General features: G+C 41.7%; 1 protein-coding gene across 1 annotated transcript in view; it reads right to left on the reverse strand.

Moving 5' to 3' along the window:
- The window catches only part of DGLUCY (D-glutamate cyclase), a 79,084-nt gene extending 54,187 nt beyond the window's left edge, over positions 1-24,897 (reverse strand). The window contains exons 1-7 of the mRNA XM_065402643.1: positions 24,567-24,897; positions 19,438-19,492; positions 18,197-18,309; positions 10,844-10,997; positions 6,304-6,502; positions 4,914-5,064; positions 2,912-3,034 (exon numbers count right to left, since the gene is read on the reverse strand). Of these exons, the coding sequence (XP_065258715.1) occupies positions 2,912-3,034; positions 4,914-5,064; positions 6,304-6,502; positions 10,844-10,997; positions 18,197-18,309; positions 19,438-19,492; positions 24,567-24,897 (1,126 nt within the window). The remainder of the gene's footprint in view (positions 1-2,911; positions 3,035-4,913; positions 5,065-6,303; positions 6,503-10,843; positions 10,998-18,196; positions 18,310-19,437; positions 19,493-24,566) is intronic.
- Between the last annotated feature and the right edge of the window lie 508 nt (positions 24,898-25,405).

Here is a 25,405-nt window from a genome sequence, read left to right on the forward strand (position 1 = left end):
AGGCAAGCCCTACATAATATTTTGTACTTCCTTGAGCAAGCCAGAGGACTGTACCCAGAAGGTCTGGCGCATGACTATGGCACAGGGCATAGAATGAGAGGCCATATCCACTTTATTAAGGGAGGCCTGCAGGAAGGCTTTGGCTATTGTATGACCATCTGTAATAAGAGTTAGAAACTGCTCTCTCTTGTTCTGAGGCACAGACTCAATAAAATGAGAATATTTACTATAATAGGTAACGTCATATTTTGCCATCAGGGCTTGGCAGTTGGAAAACTCGGAATCGGAGACACTGATAAGTAGCTCTTACACCTTAGAAGGTCAGATGGTTAAGTTCTTTGTCAGATATTGCTGACTTCTTTTGTTTGCGGCATTGACGACTAGGGAATTAGGAGTGCAATGAGAAAACAAGTACTCCGAGCCCTTGGCTGGGCCATAGTACTTTTTATTGACCCTGTTACAGGTGAGTGAGATGATGGCCAGAGTCTGCCACACTGTGTGGGATGGTGAGAGAAGGGCCTCATTAATAGGTACGGCTATCTTGCCCTGGGTGAAGGTGTGCAAGATGTCCACCAAGGATTGCTTTTGTTCCTGGATTTCCTCCAAAGGAATCTGTATAGCCTCTATTATGCATTTCATCAAGTTCTGAAAGTTATCCATGTAGGATGGCAGAGAAGGCATAGTTGTCTCTTCTGGGGCAAACTTCATCTGAACTCTTGATCCTCTGATGGCCCCTCTTGAGTAGGGTGAGGAGGCTCCTGAGCTATTGGTGGATGAGAATCCTGTTGGGACCTCTTGTGTAAGGATACCCTGTAGACTTGGTCCTCATATGGAGTTCAAGGGCTCCGAAAGCCCCCTGGAGAGGGGTGTAAGGGAAAGGCACTACACATTTTGGGTGGTCTTGCCAGAGCTGTTGGATCAAGTGTCTGCTAGCTCCTCAGGTCTCTTCTTCAGGGAAGACCTCAAGAGGAGGAGGATGGTAGATGGTACAGTCCTGAATAGAGACCTCTGAATCAGAGGAGGTGTCCTATGTCTAGTGACGGAGCTGAAGGACTCTGTACCAGAGCTCACATCAGTATTAGAAGCCAAGGCGGATCCAGCAATTGTGATGGTACTGGTGGGTGGATCTATACCTGAGGCTGCAGCGATATCAGGGAATATGATTGGTCAGGGTGGGAAGACATGTGCCAGTGGGAAAGTCTTCATGGTACCCCTTAGGAACAGGAATTCGGGTTCCTCGATACCATGAAGGCCCTCGTGAGAGAGGTACCTAGAAGCTACCCGTGAGCCCGGGGAGTGTTCCCCCAGATTAAATATGTCCAGCAGTACAGGAGGCGGTACCATAGAAGACCACAATCATTCTGGAAAGATCTAGCTGTTGGTGGACCTGGTAAGATAATTTCTTCTAAGAGTCCTTCCTTCTGGAAGAGTCTGATCTTGGTACCAATGAGCAGTGGTGAAAGTAAGCCGGTCCGGTGTACCGGCAAGAGCCGGTACACCGTTCCGGACCGACCGGCTTCCCCAGGCTGGCGATTTAAAGGGCCCAGGGTTCCCTGCAGCAGCCGGAGCCCAGGGCCCTTTAAATCGCCATTGGAGCCCTGGGGTAGCAGCGGTAGGGTTCCGGCTGTGATTTAAAGGGCCCGGGGCTCCAGCCGCTGTGGGGAGCCCCATGCCGTTTAAATCACCGCTGGAGCCCTGCCGCCGTTACCCCGGGGCTCTGGCAGCAGTGCTCGGGTGGCACTTTAAAGGGCATGGGCTCCCTGCAGTGGCAGGAGCCCCTGGCTCTTTAAATCGCTGCCAGAGCCCTGCCGCCGCTACCCCGGGGCTCAGGGAGCAGGGATCGTGCGGCGATTTAAAGGGCCAGGGACTCCCTGCCACCGGAGCTCTTGAAGCCTGGATGGGACATGAGCCTCTCCAAGGGCTTGTCTACAGTACCCGCCGGATCGGCAGGCAGTGATCGACCCAGCGGGGGTCGATTTATTGCGTCTACTATAGACGCAATAAATTGACCGCTGACCGCTCTTCCATCGACTCCGGTAACCCACCAGAATGAGGAGCGCAAGCAGAGTAGACGGGAGAGCGTCAGCTGTCGACTTGCCAGAGTGAAGACACCACGGTAAGTAGATTTAAGATACGTCAACTTCAGCTACGCTATTCACGTAGCTGAAGTGGCGTATCTTAGATCAACCCCGCGCGGTAGTGTAGACAAGCTCCAATACAGGAGAGGCAGCTGGAATGCCTATCACAGAAGGGAGAAAGACCTGTGTCAGATTTGGAAGGGCTTGAATCCTGGGATCTTGGGCATACCCTGCCAGGAAAGCTGCCAGTCAAGAAGGCCTGAGAGAAAAGGGGGCCCTCAAAGAAAGAAGGAACAGATGAGGGAACCCACCTTCAAAGCACATCTGTGCTATAAAATGTAAATTAACAACAGCAAAAACAAAACAAATATCAACAACTAAAAATTAATTATAAAACAAAAATAAAGAGTAAAAGGGCAGAAGAATAACTATGTCAACCAGATAGCTGATACCACAGAACTGCATCTCAAGCTGCAGGCAGTTAAGAATGAACTGGAGTAGCATGGGTCCACTTCTCCCTATATATTTTCATACTGGAGCACAAGGAGGTGTACGGCGCAGGTGCAGCCGTGCAGGCACTACTAGCAGAAAGATCTCCGATCGAGAGTGCACGGGCATGTGCACAACCTCATGTGGAGCACCCATAGGGAAATAACTCAATGAACTGTTCCAACAGAAAATGGGTCCATCAAAGATTTTCCAACCAGCTCTAGTTCAGGGCAATGAAGATCAGACCCACTAACCACATCCTACCAATAAGAACTCTCTCAGTGTACAGTGAACAACATAAAAATGAAACCACTGTTATCTCAAACATAAAAAGTCCATCATACTGCAGTTGCTGACTGCTTCCACCCCAGTTACTCCACAGGCCCAAAACACTGGAACATCCTGAGGGTGAGGCTGAACTGGATCTCCATAGTCTGGGCTGGAAAGGTTTTGGATTCCTAATAGGCCTATGATTGACAAACAGTAAAACAACATTAAATTCCAGCAAAGCAGTAATGGTATAAAGCTGAGCTCAACCAGTGACACTGTGTTAAAATTGCAGCATGGAAAGCAGTAATGGCAAGGCCAACCTATGACTCAAATGGCCTGTTAGGTTCCCTTAGTATGCATGTATGTGCCCTCGGTTCCTGTCCTAATATTACACGCCTTAAATTTTTTTTGTATATTAGTAAAACACGGATGATGACATTTTATTACATATTATATCTGGCTATATCTGAGACAAATGGAAACCTGCTGAGCACCCTCTGAATTTTACAGTTCCTAGGAAACGTTCTTACAATATCTGATCTGTTCACTCAAGAGATACTTTCATAAGAGTAGTGGTGGGTTATTCCTATTTGCCCATGCAGGCATGTTCCTATCCAGTGCTTTGTCCAGCCCATTTTCATTAACTAAAGATATGGGCCTTCACTACTTCCCTGTGGCAGTTATTCCACAGCCTATTAGATCTCACTATCAAACTTTTCCTGTTCTTCAGCCTAAATCCTTTGCTTGATTTAATTCAATTATTTCTAGTTATACTGTCCTGGATCATCCTAAACAATTGCTCTCTCTCCTTTGTGTTTACGTTCTTCAGACACCTGCAGCTGGTTTTCTTATTTTCCCCCCACCTGCCCTAGACTTCATTTGAGTAAGCCACATGTGATTATTTAAAACACTCCTCAGAGACCAACAAAAATAGCCTCTTAATCATTTTTGTTGCTCTTCTCTGAATTCACTCCAATTTGTAGTTTGCCTTCTAGAAGTTAAATACCCAGACCTGTATGCATTATTCTAGGTGCAGGGTCACTAGTGCCATATAGACCCCCCTCCATGCTCCGTGATTTGATATAGCCAATAACTTCACTGTTTTTTTTATTACTGCCATATCATAATAAAAGGTCATTTCTAATATGTTTTCCACTGTTGTAATTATTTTCTCTGTCCTCACAGTTGTTTTTAACATATCTTAGTTCAATATCATTTTTAAATGCAATGTGATGTTTACTTTCAGGTTCATTAATGAAGATGCTAAATAATACCAGACTTACAACTGATCCCGTCTTGAAATTGACATCTCCCAGCACTGCCATTTATTGTTACCTTTTCCAATGATGAGACAGTGCACATATTCAAGCCAAACCACATGTATTTTTCAATAAGATTTAATCAAATACTTTACTGAAATCCAAATAGACTACAACGAGGAGTCCTTGTGGCACCTTAGAGACTAACAAATTTTGGGCATAAGCTTTCATGGGATATAACCCACTTCATCAGATGCATGGAGTGGAAAATACAGTAAGCAGGCCAATTCAATTAGGGTGGATGGGTCCCATTGGCCTCGTTAGCACTGACCCCCTACTTGGTAAGGCAACTCCCATCTTTTCATGTGCTGTATGTTTACACCTGCTTACTGTATTGAACACTCCATGCATCTGATGAAGTGGGTTATATCCCACGAAAGCTTATGCCCAAATAAATTTGTTAGTCTCTAAGGTGCCACAAGGACTCCTCATTGTTTTTACTGATACAGACTAACACGGTTACCACTCTGAAACCTGTCACCAAATAGACTACATTCCTTCTTTCCCTGTTTCACACATCTATCTCTTTATCCAACACATTTTCTCTGTTCAGTCACATCAAACCTTCACTTTCAGCTAAACTAAACTGTAAACAAGTCAGTACCTATGTACCTATAAAAAGGTTTAGGTTTTTATGTAGCCACTTGAAATTTAGGCTGAAGTTTATTGTCCCCCATACTTTTTGTCTATTTTTTCCCTTAGCTTTATGGCCTGTGTAATACACTCCTAGAATGAAATGTATGGAAAGTACACTGACCAGGGTTACCAATGTGAACTGGTGCTCCATGTGAGTCTTTCAATGGATAAGTAGCTTCCACAACTGCTTCTAACTGGTCTTCAGGAATCGGTCTCATTGTGACCACTAAATTGCAGCAAAAACTAGCAACTCTGCAGCAAGGCATATCTGTCTGACAAAATTTAAAAAATAACCAAGGCATTAGCAGGAATTGAAGAACTATCAAGGCTTATTTTCAGTTCTGAAATGACTATGCACCCTTGAATTTACAAGGGGCACATTTTAACATACATTTTTAAAGGATTTTGAGTAATATTGTAACTAGCATCCAATGAAAATAATCCATTTCCTATAACAATCAATAGTGAATAAACCAGACATTCTACCCTTTAGCTCTTGTAATTAACATGTATGACAGTGAATATCTTCTGCACCATTAATTATATTCTAAGAGCTAAATCCTTAATTTGGCATATGCAGCACAAATCTTGGTAAACCCAGATATACTGTGGACCCCAGATATGTAGCCTTAACTGCTGTTTTTTTCTCCTTCTATGGGGGGGGAAGGGGTAAAAAGCATAAAGAAACAGATCTATTGGCCACAACCCTCCATGCATGCTAAAATGCAGAGAAACTGCATATAGCAGAGTTTGCAAAGATCCTATGGATCTACCCACCCCAAAACTGGCAATCTTCTATTTCCATAGCAGAAATACTCAAGTTCCATTGGGCCAGGGCCTTTCCTGCCCATGGAAGAGGAGCCACAGATTGGTCCTAAGAAATTTTAATTTTGAGTCATGTCCACTTAGAAACACAAATCTAGGTTATAAAGATAAAATGTCATTCCAAGTTAATTTGTCATTTAAGATATGATAAGCAAACCAACAAATAATACTGTCTGCACAGGAAATGTTTAATAAAAGGTATTAGATTTCAATTAAAGTATAGAGGAATAATAGTTAAGGATCATTCATAGGTCTACATTCAAAAGGTAGCATTTATTTTATCTTGATATTGCCATTATTGCAATAAATAGTGATATTTTTAAATTCTAGAATGTAATAAACACAATTAGACAAATTCTTCTTTGTAAACAACTTCACTTATTTTCTCCAACCTGAAGACTAACATAGGCTCTCACTGTGAGAGTGATTTTTTCTTCTCATTGAGACCAAGAAAACAGAAACAAGCATGTTGAATGATAACCCAAGGTGAAACAAAAATCCATTGCATAGTACAGTCAACCTTTTAACTAAAGAGCAAATCCATGTGGAGATACTAAAAGTGGTTTAATAATAGTCAATATTGTGTGTATTGGAGATGGTCTGCAGTACAGGTTTCAGTGTACAAAAATGTGCTGATGTAACCCTATCTGAACCTCGATGTAATTTAACAATTATTGTGTTCTTACCTTGTACATGCTTACGTTGCATTTCTGCTCAACGTTCCTTAGAGGAACACCAACCTTGTGGGCTGCCTTTTCAAATGAGAAGCTGCAGCCTAAGTAAAAAGTCACCATGTCTTTAAGCTGATCAAAATAATCCTTTAGACTTGTCGAAGTGCCAGTACAAGCTCCATACTCATATATCCTGTATTGTAGGCAATCAGTTCTAATGAAATAAAGAAAGAGCTATACTGTCACAATTATCACAATTTTTTTAAGCAAAATGAATTATTATATGAAGAAATGTTGGCTAAATTGACATTCATGAAGTGTTAAACCTCAGGATTTTTCCTGTTCTGTCCATTTCTCTTTCTTCTTGGCGATAGCATAACCAACACAAAAAAACTGGTTAATCTACCTTGCTGTAACTGTTGACCTTTAATATGGGTTGCACATGTCTGTTCCACTGTGGGTGTGAGAGCACCCTGTGCACAGATGTTAAAGATTTTTTTCCCTTCAGTGGCACCAGTCGGTGTGGCTTGAGAGCCCTCTGTCACCATGCACCACTGCATGCTGGTATAAGAGAGCAGAGCTGCCACTGACCCGCCATAGTTCCTTTGTACCAGACAAACTCCAATAGAGAGGGGACGGTGGGAGGGTCATGGAGTGGACATATGGAACACATCTTGAAGAATAACAATTAAAGAAAGGAAAGTAACTGGTTTTTATTCTTTGAGTGATTGCACATGTCCATGCCACTGTAGGTGACTCAAAAGCAAACATGCAAGGAGGTGGATTCGGAGTCTACCTGAACAGTGATTGTAAGATAGCCTGTCCAAAACTGGCATTATCTCTGGACCAGTGGTTCTCAACCTATTTACCATTGTGGGCCACATATGCAGCTCTCTCTGTGTTATGTGGGCCGAATCCACACAATATATATACTACCTCTATGGTCCTGAGGCTGTCACATGGGCAACAGCTGTGTGCTAATTGGGCTGCGGGTTGAGAACAACTGCTCTTGACTGACAGAAATGGCATAATGAGATGCAAAAGTGTGGACTGATGACCAACTGGCTACTTTACAAATGTCTATAATCGGCACTTGCGCTAAGAAAGCTGCAGTAACTGCCTGCACGCTAGTAGAATGCGCCAGCTCTCTAGTTGGTAGGATTATATTAACCAGTTGGTAGCATAAATGAATGCATGAAGAGATCCAGGAGGAGATTCTCTGAGTGGAAACTGGTTGGCCCATAGCTCTGTCTGCAACTGCTACAAACAACTTCATACAGGATCTAAAAGATTTAGTTTGTGCCAGGTAGAAAGCTAAAGCCCTTCTTCTCACATCCAAGAGTGAAGCTTTTCCTCATCCGTATGTGCATCGTGTTTCAGACAGAACATGGGCAAATAGATTGCTTGATTAACATGAAAATTAGAGACTACTTTTGTGAGAAATTTTGGGTGAGGGTGAAGATAAACTTTATCCTTATGGAAAACTTTATGGGCGGCTCTGACATCAGAGTTTTCAACTCACCCACCCTTCTGGCTGAGGTAATTGCCACCAGAAATGCTACCTTCATGGAAAGGTGAAGGAGGGAGCAAGTTGCAAGGGGCTCAAAGAGTGGTCCCATCAATTTTGCTAGGACTGAGTTCAAAAGATCCCAAGATGGGATGGGGTCTCGTACGTGTGGGTGTAATCTGACCAAGCCCTTCAAGAATCAGGTGATGATGGGGTTAGAGAAAAGGGATCTATTATCCACCAAGGCATGGAAGGCTGAAATAGATGCCAGATGCACCCTTATAGAACTAATCGCAATACTCTGTTTTAAATCTAGAAGATAGTCCAGCACGAGGTTCAGGGGCCCTGCTCTGGAAATACACCGTTCCTATGACGATCAAATGGAGAAGTGCTGCCATTTAGCCAGGTAAATGTTCCTAGTTGAGGGTTTTCTGCTACTTTGAAGCACTTTCTGAATGTCCCTTGAGCAGCCATAAAGCATCCTGCTGTCAGATGGAAAGTTTGGATGTTGGGATGGAGTAGGTGCCCGTGGTCCTGGGAAATGATGTCTGGATCCAACAGGAGAGACGGAGGAGGCTTCACTGACAAGGATAATAGGATTGAGTACCCAGTGTTGAGGAGGCTATGCTGGTGCTATGAGGATGAGGTGAGCATGGTCTTGTTTCTCTTTGAAGATGACCCTGGGAAGTAAAGGAATCAGAAGGAAAGCATACACAAGGGATTCCTTCCAGGACAGGAGAAAAGCTTCTGTCAGCGAGCCTGGGCTGAGCCTCCCCAGGAACAGAACTGATGGCATTTTCTGTTGGTTCGTATTGCAAACAGGTCCACTTGGTGAGTTTCCCAGAGTTGGAAGATGGACCTGGCCATGTCTGGACATAGTGATCACTCATGATGATCAGAGAAGGATCTGCTCAGCTGATTCGCTAACATGTTCTGTTTCCCTGGAAGGTAGGCAGCTCTGAGATAAATTGAGGCTATACAGAAGTCCAAAGGCAAATTGCCTTCTGGCACTGTTGGTTTAACCATGTTCCTCCTCGTCTGTTTATGTAAGGCATGGGCATCAAATTGTCTGTCAAAATTAATAATTTTTTCCCCACTACTTGGGAGAGGAAGGCCAAGCAGGCTAGATGTACCACTCTTAACTCCCTAACATTTATGAGAGTCTCTAGATCTTGAGATGACCAAAGACCTTGAGTCTGCAGGAACCCCATATGAACTCTTCAGACCACTGAAGACACATCTGTGACCAGATTGAGGTTTGATAGCAGGGAGAGAAAGGGAATCCTCAGGCAAACTTTCAGAGGGTCCATCTATCAATCCAGAGATGACAAAACTAACATAGAGATGTAGTCTGGTGTGTCAAACTACACATGTACATACTACCATATGGCCTGGAAAACTGAGGCAGCTATGTACTGTTACGAGAGGGTATGTTCTCAATTGCAGTACTAGGTCTTGTAAAGTTGTAAACTTGTAAAGTGATAGAAAGGTCTTGGCCTTTGTGGAGTCTAAGACTGCCCTGACGAACTCTATTGTCTATAATGAGTTCAGGGTTGATTTGTCTCAATTTAGTAGGAGCCCCAGTGCAAAGAATGTGGACAGGACAGTGGATATAGCAGGCAGGACTTGAGCCTTGGACTGACCTTTGATCAACCAGTCATCCAGGTACAGGAACAAACAGGGACACCTGATTTTCATAGATGAGCTGCTGCAACTGCCACGCACATCATGAACACCCAAGGAACAGCTGACAGCCCCAATGTAAGCACCGTGAACTGATAATTGCAACCATTCGCCACGAATCTGAGAAGCTTCTGATGGTCATGGCATATTGCAACATGGAAGCAAGCGTCCTTTAAGTCAAGGGCAGAGTACCAGTCCCGCTGTTCCAGGGAAGGAATAATTGAAGCTAGGGTAACGATACAGAATTTTATTTTCTTCAGGAATTTGTTCAACTCTCCTAGATCTAAAATAGGCCTGAGACCCTCATTTGTCCTGGGGGATGAGGAAGTAGCAGAAATAGATGCCCTTCCTCCTGAGGTACAATGGCCCCTCTATGGCCTCTGTCTGAAGAAAACATTAAACTTCCTATTGAAGGGCAATTTTGAGAGAGTGGTTTCTGAAGAGGGATTGGGAAGGGGCCATGCTTAAGCACTAAAACTGTCTAAAACTAAGTATAACTAACAAAATACTAATTTACAACAGTATTTATATGCAGAAAAGAGTGAGGGAAGCACTTGTTACTTTAAGTCTGGATCACTCTGACAACCGTCACTGGCGGTAAGAAGAAACTGAGCAGGTCAGGGAAGACTGTGCTCTCTTATACCAGCATGCAGTGGCGCCTGGCAACAGAGGGCACTTGAGCCACCCTGCTGGGTACCACTGAGGGGAAAAAAAATCTCTGACATCTGTGTGTGGGGCATGTGCACAACCATAGTGGAATGTGGAATCACTCAAAGAAGAACAGTAAAAGCCTGCTTGTCCTACACAACTGCATATTAAGCCAGAAACCTCGTGCACACATTCAAGCCATCTACACATTTTATTTTTACTAGGCAAATGCCCCTGAGACTGATCTCCTTCTCATGAGCATTACAAAATTATGTTCTTCAGAGTTCTGCCTTTTGCTCTGACTGCTTGCTCCAGAAGTCAGTCTCAAAACCACCTCTGAGCAATGTAGAGTAACCATGTCAGTGCTGCTATTGGATAAAACAGAAATGGGGAAAAATACTATAGGCTAACTCTGTGGTCTACTATTGAGAGATCTTTGCAACTAAACATAACTTCATTTTTTGGATCACTGAAACAATTGAAATGTTGACAACATGGATTGTAAAGGGGTGTTTTGTCAAAAACAAGGATAATGGGCCAAATTCTATGCCACTGCATCAGTCCGTTTACTTCAGTTGCAAAGGTATAACTGAAAGCAAGTTGGGCTCACTGTGCACAAAGCTATGGATGGTCTGCACTCTGGAAAATGTTATCTTCCAATAATGTCCAGTATCAATATCAGACCTGTTTGACAGCTGGAAAGACTTCCACACTTACCTGATATCAGAATTGCTGCTCAGAGAAGGACATTTCCATTCACCTGGTTTACTTCTGTACAGCAGCGGGAGAGGTCCATCATTTGCATGGCAAAACTTTTCAAAGTCATCAGCAAGGGATTTGTGCAAAATCACAACATTTGCCTGTTTATAGCCTTAAAGCATTAAAGGGAACAATTATCAGCTACTCATTCAATCGTTAATATATGTGACAGTAATATTTCTGTATGGATCTTACCTAGAGAAGAGATTCTTCTCCCTTGAAAAAGAGAATTTTTAAATATAATACAGACTACTATAATTAAATAAAATTTCAATGTTTTTGGAAAGACTGTTTATAAAATCACTCCTAGATATGCTCTTCACAGTCAATGTCTACTGCAGTCATTTTAGTAGTGTAAGTACTTGGCATTCACCGGTTTGAGAGGGTCGCTTTTCTCTAATAAGCTATTTTATGGGGAAACCAGAAGCCTACAATGACTTTGATTAAATAGTCTGGCAAATTGATATGTTATAGAATAGATTATCTTATTTGATGTAAATATTGGCAATGGAAATAAAAAGAGTACAATACTTTGTGCATATATCATTTTATTTTTCTTGTGTTAATGCAAAACTGCAACTCAAAACCGGTCTAATAAGTAAAAAGCTTTCATTACACAGCCCACTTTTCAATGACATTTGAAACTTAGCCTTGGAAATGTACTTTGGGTTGCAATTTAGCACACAGGGTTTTCTCCTAGGAATGAAATTTTGTCTGTTAGGTTAGATTCAAGTCATTTCAACTATTTCTAAAATATAGGAGGGAAAATAATAGAATTGTTACAGATTCAGACACGTCTGCAATCGACTCAGAACCAGCTTTAATTTAAAATATGTCATTTTTGCAAGCTGTTATTCTGTAATAGGCCTCTAGCATCTTTGAGATTTTTCAAAATGAGAACAAATGAAAAAAGCAGATATTCATCTTTAAGCAGCAACTACTAAAATCCACTAAACTACTAAAAACTACTATGTAATGCTCATTGACTACAACAGGGATGCAGTCAAAGGAGCAGGTCTGGTCTACAGTGTAAAATACACAGATTAATAGTCCCTAAAGCCCACATTTTTAAAGGTATTTAGGTGTTGCTGCACTGCAGGGGTCGGCAACCTTCGGCACGCGGCCCATCAGGATAATCCGCTGGCAGGCCGCGAGACAGTTTGTTTACGTTGACCATCCGCAGGCATGGCCCCCCGCAGCTCCCAATGGCCACAGTTCGCTGTTCCCGGCCAATGGGAGCTGCAGGAACTGTACTCAGTGCTGCAACACCTAACTGATTAAGGAGCCTGTGAAGGGATTGACTCACCACTAGCATCTCCTTGTGGCCAGCCAGGCCTGGTATAGCAGCTCTTTCCCCATCAGATACCTTCTGTGTTGGTCTGCCTCTTTCTGTGACTTGGCCCCCAGGTCATTTTAAAGTCTCCCCCCCCCCCCCCATTCCAGGATAGTCAACAAATAGAAACAAGGGGAATTAACACAAATGAATCATCCCAAAATTGGGTTAAGGCTCTCTTCCTTCTGAGGGCGCTTGTCATGTTGTGGCCCTAAACTGAGTTTACAAGTAATAGAAGGGAATGGTTACATCTCAAGATGAGTCAACATCTGACCCTCCCTTCCTTCATGGAGGGTCTCTCAGGCAGTGGTCATCTGGGAAGTTCCTGCCGTCAGTCAGCCCTTTCTCCAGGAGCGGAGGACTGAAGCTCTGCTTTCCTTCCTGATCTGTCATCAACTGAGATATTCTTTTCCCTCTTAAGCTACTTCCTCCAATCCTGACATCTCTCACAGATACAAGGGGGAACAGCCACCCTGAGCCCACATTAGCTCATTAACCCTGTGTTGCCCCATTATTGAGTCTAAATATCAGTTTTAAAAAGTGACTTAGGCACTTGAGAGCTTAAATCCCATTGACAATCAACAGGCTCCTAAATCAGTCAGGCGTTGCAATGTTGAACACAGAAATGCCTAAATACCTTTCAAAATCTGGGACTAACTGTGCCATTAGTACAGGTAATCTCTGACCTGAGGGTACACCCTTTCCAGGCCTTTGAGAAATCGGACAACCATCTCATGAGAGAAGACTGATCAGTTGTCCACCTTGGGATGGAAGGCAGAAATGGCCATTAGGTGGACCTTGATTGATGAGCGGGCTAGGCCTTGTTGTTCCAGGAGCAGCAGGTACCCCAAGATAAGCTGTATAGATGACTGTAAAGACGGGATTTGTTATTGGGAGCACCAAATGGAGAATTGCTTCCATTTTGCAAGGTAGGTGGTTCAGGTGCAGGGCTTCCTATTACTCAGTAGGACCTCATGGACCTGCTCAGAGCATGCCTGCTCCTCCTGGTTCAACCATAGTGCTTACAGGCTGTCAGATAGAGAGAGACAAGATTTGGATGTAGCAGCTGGCCATGGTCCTGGGAGATCAAGTCCGAGTGCAGTGGAAGCTGAATTGGCGCCTCCACAGACATGCTGAGGAGAGTGGTGAACCAATGCTGTCTGGGCCATGCCGGATCTATGAGAATGACTCGAGCTCGCTCTTGCTTGATTTTCACCAGAACCTGTGAATCAATGGAATAGGAGGAAAGGCGCAGAACGGGTGATTCATCCATTGCAACAGGATCGTGTCTGTCAGGGAGCCTGGGCTATGGCCTCGCAGAGAGCAGAACTGATTACATTTCCTGTTGATGCGGGTGGCAAACAGGTCTATAAGTGGAAACCTCCACCATTGGAAGATGTGCCTCATAATGTCCGGTCAGAGAGAACACTTGTGGTGAGAGGAGAAGAAACTGCTGAGGCGATCTGCTAGCCAGTTCTGGGTTTCCTGGACTTGACCCTACGGGGATCCCAGTAGTGGTAGGGTGAGAAGGTCCCTGGCCATTGTGAACACCTCAGGAGTTGACGGCATCACGAACTGCCTGGTGCATTGTCTACTGTGAGGTTGCTCCTCTGTAGGTGTCCAAGGAGCTTGCTGTGGCACCGGAGTTGTTGACACTTGATGTTGTGATGCCAGGGGAGACGAGTGGTCCAGCCCGGATCTCGCTCTCTCCCTGTTCTCCTTTGGTTTCAGCATCAGAGACCTGGTCTTCTCTTGGTGCTTGCGGTGCTTCTACTTAGGCACCAGGGAGGGCGATCAGTGCCAAGACTCCCAGGTCGATGGATGAGTGCTTTGCACAGAAGCTGAGGTGCTTGGTGCTGAGTTCGAGCGCGGCTCCGAAGCCTGTCTTAAGGCTGCCTCCATGAGGAGGACCTTCAGTCGAGCCTCTCGGTCCCTCTTGCTCCAGAGTCTGAAGTCCCTGCAGATTTGGCAGCAGTCTTTCCTATGAGCTTCCCCCAGGCACTTGAGACAGCTCAAGTTGGGGTCGCTCCAAGGCATAGGCTTACCGCAGGCAGCGCAGGGCCTAAAACCCGGCGACCGAGGCATGCCCCAGCACCGGGAAGGCGGACAACCCTGAAAGTTAAGTGCAGAAGCGTCTGAGCTATTTAAAAACCTAAAACTACTCTAACTACTAACCATAACAACTACTTACACTAAAACTGGTATGAAAAAACCACTAGGAGAGAATTGCCTAAGTAATGAAGGATTCAAGCCAACCGTCACAGGTGGTAAGAAGGAACTGAAGGGGAACGGGGCTGGCAGAGCCCTTTATACCGGTGACATGTGCGCATGGCACCAGAGGGCACTAGAGCAAACCCGATGGATATCATTGGGGAAAAATTTCTGGCAACTGTGCTTGGGGCGTGCACACACCTATGTGGGAATGGACATGTGCAAGTACTTGAAGAATAAATAGTGCACTTGGCCCATCAGAAGACTGCAGGTTACTGTCATTCTGGGTCCTCTGGGCGGTATTTCCTGTGGTGCCTATTCTCCACAGTGGTCCCTGGACATGGCACTGCATGCCGTCCCAGTGGCACTCTGGGAACTTCAGCTGTCCCAAGCTCTGCAGACCTGGGTTCCGGTTCATGGATCCTTATACAAACTGCAACTGAAATATCTGAGATGTGATAGAAGTGAATGTTCTTTACATAAAGGAAAAAATATCAATATTAATTTAACATCCTAGGCCTGACCTAAACTGACAAAAGACAGGAAACCAAGAGACAAGGCTACCTACCCTGCTTTTAAAGGAAAATTGCCAAGCAAAGGTGAGAATTGAGGTATGCACAAATTTATGTAATGAATGCTCCCCCACCCCAATCCAATCTCTAGGGAGTATTCAGCACAGAAATAAATTTTATTTCTAAATATACATATTAACTACAGAAATAAATTTATTACTAAATAAAAGTACTAAATTTTAATACTAACCATATTTAATACTAAATGTAAATAAATATATTAAATTTAATACTAAATTTAAACATTTCCCCCCTCTGAAGACCACTGATATGTCCTGCTTTGCTGAAGATATTCCAGAAAGCATTAATTCATGCTTTTATTGAGCAGAGATGTAGATGAACACATGAGGTTAAAAACACCAATCAAACCATCTGACATCATGCATCCATAGCTTACAAATCTACTATAAATTCAGGAAATGAAGGTTACTAGAATTCTTCAAGAAGGATTCTGCATATTAACACTCTTGGGAGGTGCCAAACGGTGTAGCATGAACAGTGGAACTTGCTGATAGTAATGCCTATTAAAGGCTCACGCGTCCCTCCTACAACCTATCAGTATTCAAACACATTTGGAGGGTGTGGCTATAAAAGGGGGCATGTTGCCAGCTGCCCCCTCAGTTCCTTCCACGGCTAGGGCAGAGTATAACAGTATTACTTAATTAGGACTACACAGAAGAGGGGAAGGTGGGCAGGGAGTGTGAATATGCTGAGTCTTGAAGAACTCTGGTTACACGTAAGTAACTTTCATTTCTTCTTTGAGTGTCCTCTGCATATTTCCATTCTTGAGATAGCTTGGCAAGCAGTTATTTCAAGAATGGATGGAGGGATGCTGAGTCCTAATTAACAAGGATTGAAGTACTGCTCTGCTAAATGGAGCATTAGGTCTGTCTGTCAAATCTAACACATGATGTTTAGTGAAAATGTGAATTGAATCCCAAGTGGCAGCTTTGCAATATTTTAATAAGGGGAACATGCCTAGCACATGTTGCAGATGTAGCAACTGCTCTTGTAAAGTGAGTCCTAATAGCAGCAGAAGGAAAGAAGGAAGAAATGTTATAAGACTCATCTATACATTGACTAATTCATCTAGACCAGGACAGAAATAGCTTGACCCTTACAGTGTCCAGCATGGGAAATAAACAATTTTGGAGAAGTGCTAAAAGCCTTAGTCCTGCCCAGATAATATGATAAACCACTCTTTGTAGCTAAATAATGCAATCTGGATTCAACTTTATGTGCATGGAGTCTAGGCATGAAAACTGATAAATCAATATACTGAATAACATGAAAATCTGACCATATTTTAGGAAAAAATCTGAGGTGAGGTCTAAGAACCACACAGTCTTTCTGAAAAACGGTATAAGGAGGAAGATATTGCATTGCAGACCTTCTGTCCGTGGCAACTTGAACCACTGAGTTGTGCACTTGTGGAAGGAATGACTTGAGATCTAGGCACGGTTCTAACATATTTTTGTGTAAATTTGAGTCTTGGTGATTCCAAATGCCTCAAATAAATAAATTACTGAGACATGTACCCAACCCATTTTGAAAAGTATCTGATGTAACTATTACAGTAGAGGATGGGAGTTCAACAAAACTCCTTTGAGAACATTTTCTGGTCTCAGCCACCACATTAGAGATATTTGGATATTTCTTGGAAGAGTGACTATCTTGAACATACTGTCCACAATGGGTTTGAAATTCCTTGATTCCCAGTATTCAAGTGCCTTCATTCTGAGCCTGGCGTATGGTGTCACATATATTATTGCGGCTATGAAGCCTAATAAAATCAAGTATATCATTTTTTGAGAGAGCTCCTGAAGTAATCTCTGAATACTGGAGTGGAACGTCATGATTGGAATGTTAAAATCAGTGGTTATAACCTATTTAGGAAAGATCCAGTGAGCAAAAGCGGAGGGAGAGTGGCACTCTGCGTCAAAAATGGCATAACCTGTTTCCAAGTCACTGATAACTCAGACGAAAATGATCATGAATGCTTGTTGGATCAATGTCCTAACAGACTAAGGACAAGATAGGTACAAATAAGGTATTAGCTGATGTTTGCTACAGACCACAAAATCACACAACGGAACAGGATGACCAGCTCCTTATGCACCTATCTATAATGTGTGTTTGTGTGTGTGTGGGGGGGGGCAAGCTACATGATCATGGGGAAATTCAGATTGAATGACAGATGCTGGAGGTCTCATGCTGCCACTAATAAAACATTCTTGACTGTCTAAATATTATAGATGACAATTTTCTAACTCAAAACATTTTCCACCCAACATGGGGAAATTCTATATTAGACCTCATCTTGACATAAAAAGGAACTGATCACAGACCTAAAAAGTATTGATCGCTTAGGTTCAAGTGATCATGACTTGATCACATTTATAATGTTTAAACAGAATAAAGTCCAGACCAGTAATTAATATACACTTGGTGCTTTAAAAGGGCCAATTCCACTGACATTACAGGGAGCTTCTGGGTGCTCTGCAGTTTTAAAAATGAAGCCATTTAAGTGAGTTAAGATTAGGGTGACCCAATGTCCCGATTTTATAGGGACAGTCCGGATTTTTGGGTCTTTTTCTTATATAGGCTCCTATTACACCCCACCCCCGTCCCAATTTTTCACATTTGCTGTCTGGTCACCCTAGTTAAGATGGATTTGGGAGCCTAACTTTAGACACCCAGAATTTTAAAAAGAACCCAAGTGAAATAGATACAAACGTCCTGTTGACTTTCCGTTGGACTTTTGTCCAACTTTTTTAGGGATTCAAACAAACAAAAAATAACTCTGTCACATCTCCTTTGCAGTTTATTCTGTCTTCTCTGATTTTATATATCTATGAACTAAATGGAAGGACATTCCTTGTTATGTATCTTTGTACAGCACTAAGCACATTGTCAATGCTTTATGAATAAAAAATAATTTGGTTTCAGGATTCTGGTTTGGACCCATCTCTAGGTCAACTAACAGTAATTTTAAAAAAATCTATTATTATTTAATATACCAAAGATAATCTCTATCAGCCAATCAGGTTAACAGAAAATTGACAGTTATTCCCTGAAAATGGTTTTCATAAAATTAAATAATCTATTTCACTTATATGCTTTTGAAAAATCCTGGCCATTTATTATCTAGGAATGGGACTTACGTGTCCACCTACAGCTGTTGTGTTCACTTACCCTTAGCCATTCCAGAAGTATTACTTATATTGAGTTTGTTGAATCGAATTAGACTTCTGACTGCAAGGGGAAGAAGAGATCTCAAGCTTCCTTTAAAAAAACATTTCTTCATCCTTGAACAGAAGAATGCTACAATTACTATATTATAAACTTAAAAATATAGCAAATGCATTTTACTATTGCTTTAAAATCAAATGTGTCAGTTTCAAGGTTTGTGTTTCCTCTTAATGTTCTGCCATGTTTCCTCTCTATTTGCAATTCCCAGTCTCAAAACAAAATGCAAATCACAAACTCAAAGGGTTGATTCACTGATGGTTAGTGACTAAGCAGAGGCTGAATCTCCTAATGAATTAGCCACTGAGGTTCAGTTTATCAGTCTGGTTGCAATGTAAAATCTAGTTAGCTATAGTGAGGCAACATATAGACTTTATTCATTTTGGTAAGTATTTAACTTCTGAAGTTTTCAGTTCCCAAAACCTTTTTGAGACTCACAAATGCACAGCTAGATTAGTCCATCAGATTTTGATTTGTAGAACTGATTTACTAACTGAAAATGCCTTTGTAGATAGATTAGAAATTTAACTCTTTGATAATCAGAGAATGTATTTTCTGAATATAATTGTAACCTTAATACTTCCCGTTCATATAGTACGATGGATACTCTTGGGTCAATTTTTCTGTTGCGGAAATTTAGGCACAGAGATGTTTAAGTGACTCATCCAAGGTCACGCAATGAGAGTTTGTCTAGACTGGGAAATATGGCTGAAGTCACACATGTTACCTAACCCTGACCTATCCCTGACCTTTTGTAGATGCAGGTTAACACCTTTTACCTTGATTTAGTTAATCAGAGTCCACCCTAAGTTCCCCACTCAACCTCAACCTGCTAAGCAGACATAAAAGTTGTTAACTTGAATCTACATTAGGAAAACATTTAAGTATAGGTCAAGATAAGGTAATGTGTTAGCTAGCCTGATTTAACTTTGGACATTTGTCCTAGTCCAGACAAACCCCAGTGCAGCAATGTCCACACTGCTATTTTTAGCATGCTAGCAAGAGTCTGTATACCCAGGCTTGAAGGCTCACTCCCAGCTGCAGTGTAGACGTACCCAAAGAGAGAGGAAACTGGAAGCCAAGTCTCCTGGTTCCCAGCCCTCTGCTCTAACAACTAACCTATGCCACCTCAAGACTATGCTCAACTCCTTGTTAGTAAGAAAACACCCTCCAAGTAGTCAAATTACCTTACCATTGAAGTTATTTTTAATTCTGGAGAAGCCAGTATTGTTGATGTAATTCCTAAAGAAGCAATAATGGTTTTAAACATAGAAAATTCAGTGCTGTTCTTTTAAAAGTTCATGAGTTAATGTTCAACATGTTGTTATGGGTTTCTAGAAAATGGTAACTTCTGTTAAAAATCCACAGTGTTTTGTGTTATTACCGTGACAATGCAAGATTCCAGTCCTAAGGGGTCATACACGAACCACTTTACTTTAATAATGTACATTTCTGAGCAACTTTATTATTAATTAACTTGCACTAAGAGAGCAGATGGGTTTTGATTGTGAAATTCTGATCTGATCTTGAGTCCAAGTTTCAAAACCCCTCCCAAAGTTTGAGGTATTCCGAAGTGGGGTTCTGGTTTGGTCCACTGTGAAATTCAGATCAAGTTTTGGGTCTGGATTTTGCGCCCTGTACCTCCAGAACTTTTCACATGTTTATAATAGGTTGGCAGCCCAAAAGAAGGAAGGTCTGGATTTTTTTTCTTGTCTTTTAGGGATTCAAACAAACAAAAAATAACTCTGTCACATCTCCTTTGCAGTTTATTCTGTCTTCTCTGATTTTATATATCTGACTGTGAACTAAATGGAAGGACATTCCTCGTTATGTATCTTTGTACAGCACTAAGCACATTGTCAATGCTTTATGAATAAAAATAATTTGGTTTCAGGATTCTGGTTTGGACCCATCTCTAGGTCAACTAACAGTAATTTTAAAAAATCTATTATTATTTATTATACCAAAGATAATCTCTATCAGCCAATTAGGTTAACAGAAAACTGACAGTTATTCCCTGAAAATGGTTTTCATAAAATTAAATAATCTTAATGAAACAGAATCCTGCATTAGAACCCTCCAAATTGTCTCTCTTTGTATCTATTCATCTGTATAGAAGTCTACTAGAGGACTAATAGCCACAGGAACTGATAGGTCAATTAGAGAGGAAGGAAGGTCCAGTGGTTAAGGATACTAGCTTGTGATTCAGGAGACCTCAGAGTTTATTTTCTGATCTGTCACTGTGTTGATCTTGGGCAAACCACTCAGTTTTTCTGTGCCTAAGTTCCCCATTTGTACAATGGGGTTAAAAGTACTTTTTCATAAACAAACTAGGGAAATGTGATCTAGATGAAATTACTATCAGGTGGGTGCATAACTGGTTGAGAGACCATACACAAAGAGTTGTTATCAATGGTTCACTGTCAAGCTGGGAGAACATAACTAGTGAGGTCCTGTTGGGGTCTGTCCTAGGTCCAGTACTATCTGATATTTTCATTAATGACTTGGATAATGGAGTGGAGAATATGCTTATGGATGATACCAAACTTGGAGCTGTCACAAACATTTCAAGGACAGGATTAGAATTCAAGATGATCTTGACAAATTGGGAAATTGGTCTAAAATCAATAAGAAGAAATTTAATAAATGAAATGCACAACAGCTATAAAATGGGAATTACTGGTTTGGCTATAGTACTGCTGAAAAGGATCTGGGGTTATAGTGTCACTAGTTTAATTTGAATCAGCAACGTGATGCAGTTGCAAAAAAGACTAATGCTGTTCTGGGGTGTATTAACAGTGTCGTATGTAAGATACAGGAAGTAATTATCCCGCTCTACTCAGCACTGCTAAAGTCTCAGTTGAAGTACTGTGTCTAGTTCTGGGTGCCACACTTTAAGAAAAATATAGACGAATTGAAAAGAAGCCAAAGGAGAGCAACAAAAAGACAAAGATTTAGAAAACCTGACCTGAGAGGAAAGGTTAAAAAAAATTGGGCATGATTAATCTTGAGACAAGAAGAATGAGGGAGGAACCTGATAACCGTCTTCAAATATGTTAAGGGGTGTTTTAAGCAGGATGGTGATCAATTGTTGTGATAAGCATCTGTAATATTACATCTTAAATTACACTCAACACTGTGAAGGGAAGCAATACAGTAGGAACAGAGTCTCAATGGAGAATTCAACAAACTTACATGGTTACTCAGTAAATGTTTGTACACAGCTTTTTTTAAAATATTAAATAAATGACAAACTAAATCTGTTATAGATTTATTTCTGGTCAGTGTGGATGGGACATCTAGTGCAGAAATGAATTTTGGCTCATTCCTTTATTTCTGCCTACCTCCTATTCTCCCCTCTACTACAAGGCTGATACTTAACTGCAGCAACTAGCCTTCTGTTTTCCAGAGTTGTATCTCATGCTGTGCTAGAACACTTTGCAAAAGTTAGGGGAACGGAGGGGAGAGGACAAACTGGTACATGGGTATGCAAATTTCCCATTCATATTATGAACCTAGTCTCTATGTATGGCCTACAGTGTTAGTTCCTGAGGTGTTGTTGAGTTTGGGTCCCTGTGGAAGAAGTGCAGAATTCCATCCACCATGAAGGCAGATTTTAAAATTGATAAGTATGCCGTGAAAGGCATTTGTCTCATGGAAGGTAATATTCAGCTAGAGCTAAAGCATCCTATGCTGTACTATGCAAACCCCACACTGGACAAGAAGGAGTTAAGACGCAGCTCTAGGCTCAAGCAGCTTTGCCCTACCACACCTTCAAGGCATGCACAGGTTGGAAGAGGAGCAGTTTAAAAGGGGAGCAGAGCCGCTGGCAGATGAGTAAAGAGACCACAACTTCAGCTCCTGAGACAAGGGCTGATTGAAAGTAAGAGTTTCCCAGATGACCCCTGCCTGAAGGCCCCTCCTTGAGGGGAGAAAGGGTGGGTCAGCCAGATTCTGATGCACTGAGGAGGAATCATTCTCCTCTATTTCTTATTAACTCAGTTTATTTGCATTAATTATCCTTGCTTTTTGTTCATGGACTACCCTGGAAGAGGAAAGACTTTAAAGTAACCTGGCTGGAGGGTCAAGTCATAGGATGAGGCAGGTGACTGCAGAGGCATAGCAGCTGTCAGCAGGAGACACTCAGTAGGGAGAGAACTGCTATTATTAGCGCTATGAAAACTGTTGCTGCTCTTCCCAAAGCTCCATGCAAATATTCTCGGGTTCAGTCCAAACCACTTAGTTTCACCTTGTTTCTGCTTTATAAAATTACTTTTGCAGATTCTCACTCTTAGACTAGCCTAAATGGGCTAAATCCTTTAAAATGGCTTTTCTGAACTAGTGTGATAGTGGCACAGTCTTTAGCACTGAAGTATCCCTTGTATCAGACAAATGGCCATACCTCCTTAATGCTGAGGGATTTAGAAACTTGGGGGAGATGTTTGCTCCCATTTCATTAACTGTAATGGAACTGTCACTGAAGTAGTTACCATGGGCCAGATTTGTGAAGGTATTTAGATGCCTAAAGATGAAGGTAGGTGCCTAGAGTAGAATTCACAAAGGGGACTTAAGCACAGCAATGCTCAGCCTATCTTTTAGGTGCCCTGATGCCAGGTGGAATTCATAACCCAAGTTAGGAACCCAGGCTCCCTATACAATGCATGGGGAGAGTTAAGTGCCTAAAAATTGGATTCACAGAAGCTAGCTACCTATTCAGTTCCAGATAAGTGGGCGGGTGTAAGCCTGCCCATGTCTGAAGGCCCCTCCCCCAGCCTAAGGGGTGGAGATACTAAATCCAGGGTTTATAAATGATCAAATGCTTATAAATGTGGGGGAGGGATAGCTCAGTGGTTTGAGCATTGGCCTGCTAAACCCAGGGTTGTGAGTTCAATCCTTGAGAGGGCCATTGAGGGATCTGGGGCAAAAATTTGTCTGGGGATTGGTCCTCCTTTGAGCAGGGGGTTGGACTAGATGACCTCCTGAGGCCCCTTCCAACCCTGATATTCTATGATTGATTGAGAGAGACTGTTTGGGATGTAGTAAATTGCTTAGTTAGGCTCTTTAGGTATGTTTAGACCAATTTGTATAAATACCATCTGGCCTTTGATCTTAATAAAAGAATTTATGGTTAAACTAGTGTCCTGAAAAGACCCTGCATAAATAATAATTCCAACTCCCTGCTTTGTGTTTACCACTGGGGCTTAAGTGTGAGTTAGGCACTCAGCTACTTGGTGGTGCCAGGTCTGAGAAGGCTATGCATGTCCGCAAGCAGAAATCTAGGTGCTACGGGGACTTTACCAGTGAAAACTTAAGTGCTTAGGAAATTTAGGTTAGGCAACAGTGAGCAGGGATTTTGAGAATCTAAATTAGGACTTAAGTGCCTGAGGTCCCCCTTCTGAATCCAACCCCATTTGGATTCACAAAAGCACCCAAGCAGGTTAGGTGCCTAATTCCCATTAAAATATAAAAAATCCTATGTATGAGATTGGGAGTGTTTAGCAGTCAGGGTTCTTGATATTAGGAAGTGATGGGAGAGTATTCTTATCTGAAGGAAGACTGATTAACGAGCTTCTTGTTATAGGGAAGACAGGAGGTCAGAGGAATTTAATCAGATGAAAAGAAACATATATGTGTATAGGCCTCTGGGGCTTGGTGCAGGGTGGATTTGACAAATTGATTTAAATCATGATTTAAATCACTAGTCAGGACGACTCAATTTAATAATGGATTTCTACATAAAAGTGCATTTTTGTGGGCTGTTATAACCTTCATACATATTCTTCACAACTCATAGATGTAGGTTTCATTTTTAGAAGGTACACACTATACATTTTTAAAGTGATTTATTTTAAAAACTTTTCAGATTAGTTTTACAGCTATATCAGAAAATGAATGATTGTTTGGTTATTTAATTTACCAAAGGTAATTGAAGCAGATATTGATGAAGTCATTCGGAGGTGAACTATCTCCAATTCAACAGGTTAATCATTAATATTTGGAGGATTTTCTTGCCATGCTTTATTAGGAGGAGAACATCACCAGACAGACATTTAAATTGTTTTATTTAACTAAAACAACGTTTTGTATTCTGGATTTTTTTCTTCAACAGCAAACGTAATATTTTAACAAAACAAGCATATGAATTTTTGAATTTAAACATTCAAGTTTTTTAAAATCAGGTTTGTTTTTCTTAAAATTGTTTTTAACTAAAATAGTTAAATTAAATAGTTAAAAAAAAATTAAATCGACTATGTCAGCCAGGTCAACATGAGAAACTTAAGATATTGGCTTCTGAAGCTAACTCAGTTGTCTTCACCTTCATTTTCCTGTTTGTTCATAATCTGGAAAAGAAAAACACGCTTTCCTGCTTTTTCAGGTCCCAAACGATTTCTCAGTTTGGAACGAATTAGCCCAAAGGAAGAAAATATTCTTTCTACGCCGGCAGAAGAAGCTACTGCTGTTAAAAGTGAGATTATTACTTCAACAGTCTCTGAATACAAGTGCTTAAGTGGCTTCCACCAGTTCACTGGTGTGACTTTCTTTAAAACATCATCAGCAAACGTATATTTATTGAATGGTTTACCCTTAGCTCCAACATTTATTATAGTTGGCATTAAGGAGGGATGATTGCCTGATGTCCATATCATAGCCGACTCCTCTTCTTCAGCAGTTAAGGTTTGACTCTAGTACTCAGTATTGAGAATATTTGCAAGAAAATGAGCTGGAGATCGTGCTTGTCCCATTAGTTTTTTAATGCTTGTAATTTAACTCTGTCATTGCATATTTCTCTTTTTAAGATCTCACTCAGTTCCTTCCAAATTTCAACAGCGTCAGCAATAAAACAGCTATTTCCCTGCATTTTGTTCCAGGCTACAGAAATAGGCTTCAGGGTACTCAGCATGTGTTCAACATTTCTCTTAAGCCCAATGTTGAGAACTTTGGCTGTGACAGTATCATCTATATTTTCACAATTTTGTTCACAAACTGTCATCAGATTAGGCCGGTTCTTGATTTAGTGCTCAAAACAGTCCACTACTGAGCTCCATTGCATGTCTTGTGGGAGAATTGGCTTGGTTCCTCCCACTTTTTTCAGAGCAGCTGCTGCAAAGTGGTTGTTACGGAAGTATTTTGCAATTTCAACAACATTAGACTTTA

The sequence above is a fragment of the Emys orbicularis genome, chromosome 4 (genome assembly GCF_028017835.1).
Source record: "Emys orbicularis isolate rEmyOrb1 chromosome 4, rEmyOrb1.hap1, whole genome shotgun sequence".
NCBI lineage: Eukaryota > Metazoa > Chordata > Testudines > Emydidae > Emys > Emys orbicularis.